The 3,885-nt window shown below is 42.4% G+C and overlaps 1 protein-coding gene across 1 annotated transcript in view; it reads left to right on the top strand.

Moving 5' to 3' along the window:
- The window catches only part of tenm3 (teneurin transmembrane protein 3), a gene marked incomplete at its 5' end in the record, with an annotated part of 142,446 nt that overhangs the window by 88,167 nt on the left and 50,394 nt on the right, over positions 1 to 3,885 (top strand). The window contains 1 exon segment of the mRNA XM_014023597.1: positions 2,984 to 3,158. Coding sequence (XP_013879051.1) covers positions 2,984 to 3,158 — 175 coding nt within the window.

Below are 3,885 nucleotides of genomic sequence, written 5' to 3'. Positions count from 1 at the left end.
CTCCACATTTCTCCTCAGCAGGTGAAGCAGCTGTAGGATATTTCAGCCTTGTCATGCAGCAGGGGTTACTGAATGATCGAACACTACCATGTTTCTCTATCCTTGTGAGGACTTTCCATAGACTTCAATTCATTTTTTGGAAATATTATATCCTAACCCTGACCACAAACCCTAAGGTTAACCTCACAGGTACCTACCTGACCCTAAAACTAACCTAAACTCAATTCACACCTTGGTCCTAAACCCAACCCCCCACCCAAAATCAGCCTCTGAAGTCGTGGGGACCGGGCTTTGGTCCCCACAAGGAGCATCCGGTCCCCACAAGGCTGCATTTTCCTGAAAAATTGTTCCCACCAACTAGTAAAAACAAGGACGGACACACCAGGGGCTTTTCTAGGGGCGGGGCCTCTGGGGCATTGGCCCCTGCTGAAATCTGATTGGCCCCCTGAAGTGTGCTTGTCCTGTCGCCCATCTGTCCTTTGCCTGAGACCAATGATGGTGGGTGCAGTTCCATGCCCAAACACTAGAGGCACTAATGAGTCAAACAGTAACATTCAGCATGAATCAATCTTACAGAAGTCTTCTCTGATCTCTTCTTATCTTCTTTAAAAGACTTGAACAGTTTTGCAAAAAATGTCTTTCAATTAGCAAATAATGGCTTCATTTTCTCTCATGCTTTGAGAATATTTTTTCCATGTATAGTAAAAATTTACCATTGAAATGGAGAATTAAAGCTTTTTTAATAACATTACATTAGGTTACAATTGTTGGATCATATGTGACTGGTTAAATTTATACACCTTACCAAAATTTAGGATTTATGTGCAAGGATGTTGAACAAATARTTGGCCCCTCTATGAATATTGTGGCCCCTTGATGGCCCCTTACTCAGAAAAATCCTAGATCCGCCAATGGGACACACACACACTCACAACTACTGTCATTGAGGAGAATTGGTAAAGGAAATGCTCAGTTGTGTTCCTATTCACGTTTAAATCTCATCTGGATTTAAAACTTGTGCACACAGCCTGGTGTTGGTACTTTGCTCGTTTTGTTCATTATTACCTTTTTTATTTTGTTTAATTAATTTAGTTTAGTTTCAAATTTGAGCTTTGGTTTCATTTTTAGTGCGACTTTCCTTCAGTAACACTTTTGGATTGGTTGTGGTGAGATGGGACCTCATAAGTGGACCCATTGCTCTCCCATAACACACACTGGTCTTTATTCAAACCTTTGTGTTCATCAGATGAAGGACACAAGGTGAGAAACAATCAGTGTGTTCTGTGTCTCACGTTCTATAAAAGGGTGTCCAAATATACTGTACACACACACACACACACAAGTGTGTTCTGAGCTTCTCTGGATCCATAAAAGGATGGAGTCCCATCACCATTTCGTGGTGGTTGAGCAGACATGGAGAAACACATGGAGACACAGAGAAACGGGGAGACAGAGGGAGACACATGGAGACCGAGAGAAACACAGAGAAACACAGGGAGACACATGGAGACAGAGAGAAACACAAAGAAACACATGGAGACACAGAGAAACACAGAGAGGCACAGAGAAACACAGAGAGGCACAGAGAAACACAGAGAGGCACAGAGAAACACAGGGAGGCACAGAGAAACACAGGGAGGCACAGAGAAACACAGGGAGACACAGAGAAACACAGGGAGACACAGAGAAACACAGAGGCACAGAAAAACACAGGGAGACACAGAGAAACACAGAGAGGCACAGAGAAACACATGAAGACACAGAGAAACACATGCAGACACAGAGAATCAGGGGGAGACAGAGGGGGACAGAGAGAAACACTGAGAAACAAAGGGAGACAGAGGGAAACACATGGAAACAGAGGGAAACCCAGGGAAACCGAGGGAGACACAGAGAAACACAGAGAAACACAGGGAGTCACAGAGAAACACGGGGTGACAGAGGGAGACACGTGGAGACAGAGAGAAACACAAAGAAACAGAGGGAGACAGAGAAACACAGGGAGACACTGGAAACACAGAGGAGCACAGGGAGACACAGAGAAACACAGGGAGACACAGAGAAACATAGGGAGACAGAGGGAGACACATGGAGACAGAGGGAGACAGAGAAACACAGTTTGACACAGAGAAACACAGAGAAACACAGGGAAACAGAGAAACACAAGGAGACACAGAGAAACACAGGGAGACACAGAGAAACACAGAGAAACACAGGGAGACACAGGGAGACAGAGGAGACAGAGAGAAACAGTTTGACACAGANAAACACAGAGAAACACAGGGAGACACAGGGAGACAGAGGAGACAGAGAGAAACAGTTTGACACAGAGAAACACAGGGAGACACAGAGAAACACAGGGAGACAGAGGACTGAGACTGATGGGTAAGAACCATCAGAGAAGTGGTGACAGAGGTCTGGTTAAACAGAAGCAGAGTTGAGTGAAAAGTGCAAACAGCTGGGTGATCACAGAGTGAAGACGTGGAAGACAATGATCAGGACAGACTGAACAAACTGAGGATGAGATGTAAACACAAGGAATGAACACCAGAGGGAGACAAAACACACAGATCCTCATAAGCACCAGAAGAAAAAGAACAAATGACATCATTAGAGCCCATCACTCATACGGATAGTTGTATCAAAATACTGAAGTTATAGTTATTTTATGATGGGAATCCAGGTTCAAATTAATTTTTCTCTAAGTCTTGTGTAGTTATATTTCAGCTTCACGAAAGGGATTCTGGACAGGTCAGTCTTTAAATCAGAGGGTTTCTGACCTCTGCTGCATAAGAATTAAAAATTGTGCAGAAAAAGCTTTAGTACCTGTTTTAATGGAATGAAACAGCACTTCTGAGGGGGTTTATCCAAAGATAGCAATGACCTGATCAGAACCCTATCAATCTCACACATCCAGTTGTGATGCAGCATTTGTTATGGACACATATTGTATGATATTTTCTGGTTTTTGAATTCTTCTGTTTATGGTTTTTCCTCCCACAGGGATTGCAGTTGATAAAAATGGGCTGATCTTCTTTGTGGATGGAACAATGATCAGGAAAGTAGATCGCAATGGAATCATCTCCACAATGCTGGGCAGCAACGATCTGACCTCTGCACGACCTTTGACCTGCGATACCAGCATGCACATCAGACAGGTGACGTGCAGAGAACAGAATGGTTGGCTTCAAGTCAAAACACAATGGTTGAAAAATTATTCACCCCCTTAGTGTCTATTCTATTCTACTACCTTCTTACCTGGAAGAGAAATGGGATTGTATTAGACCTACAGTGAATACTCCAGATTAWTGAAGTTATTTGGAGGAAAACAACATCCATCCATCRATCTGTTTATAAATGCATCCATCCTCCTATATGTGCCGTAGACTTTGTCTTTTGATTATCGTTTATTTGTTCTTTGTATTTTACTTCCCTTGTTTGTTTGACAGGGTCTCCTTTGCCATTTCTCATTTCCTCCCTCAGTCTGCTCCCTGTCATACAATCAGCCCAGCTGCTTCCATTTTCTCATCAGCCCCGATGCAACGATACAGAAAATTCACGGTTCAGTTCGGTTCGATACTTCAGTCTCACAGTTCGATATTTTTTCGATACAAAAAAGAGAAATGTCCATGCCCCTTTTAACTTGTAATTTATTTAAATTAATTATGAACATTTGTTTAACCTCAAAATAGTTTGTACTGTAAATTAAATGTTGCTGAACAGCAAGTTTCTCTGTAGATCTGTGCTCGAAAATACAGCGTAGGTGGAGTAGTCGAACACAGATCCACCGATCCTTTAACACAGAGCATATTCAGAAGACAAGTTTATAAAATAAATGTAAAAAATCGGTATTGTTCGATACACGTGTGTATTGAATATATATTC

This window comes from Austrofundulus limnaeus, unplaced genomic scaffold (genome assembly GCF_001266775.1).
Source record: "Austrofundulus limnaeus strain Quisiro unplaced genomic scaffold, Austrofundulus_limnaeus-1.0 Scaffold379, whole genome shotgun sequence".
NCBI classification, from domain to species: Eukaryota; Metazoa; Chordata; class Actinopteri; order Cyprinodontiformes; family Rivulidae; genus Austrofundulus; species Austrofundulus limnaeus.
This window is presented reverse-complemented; position numbering and strand designations above follow the sequence as displayed.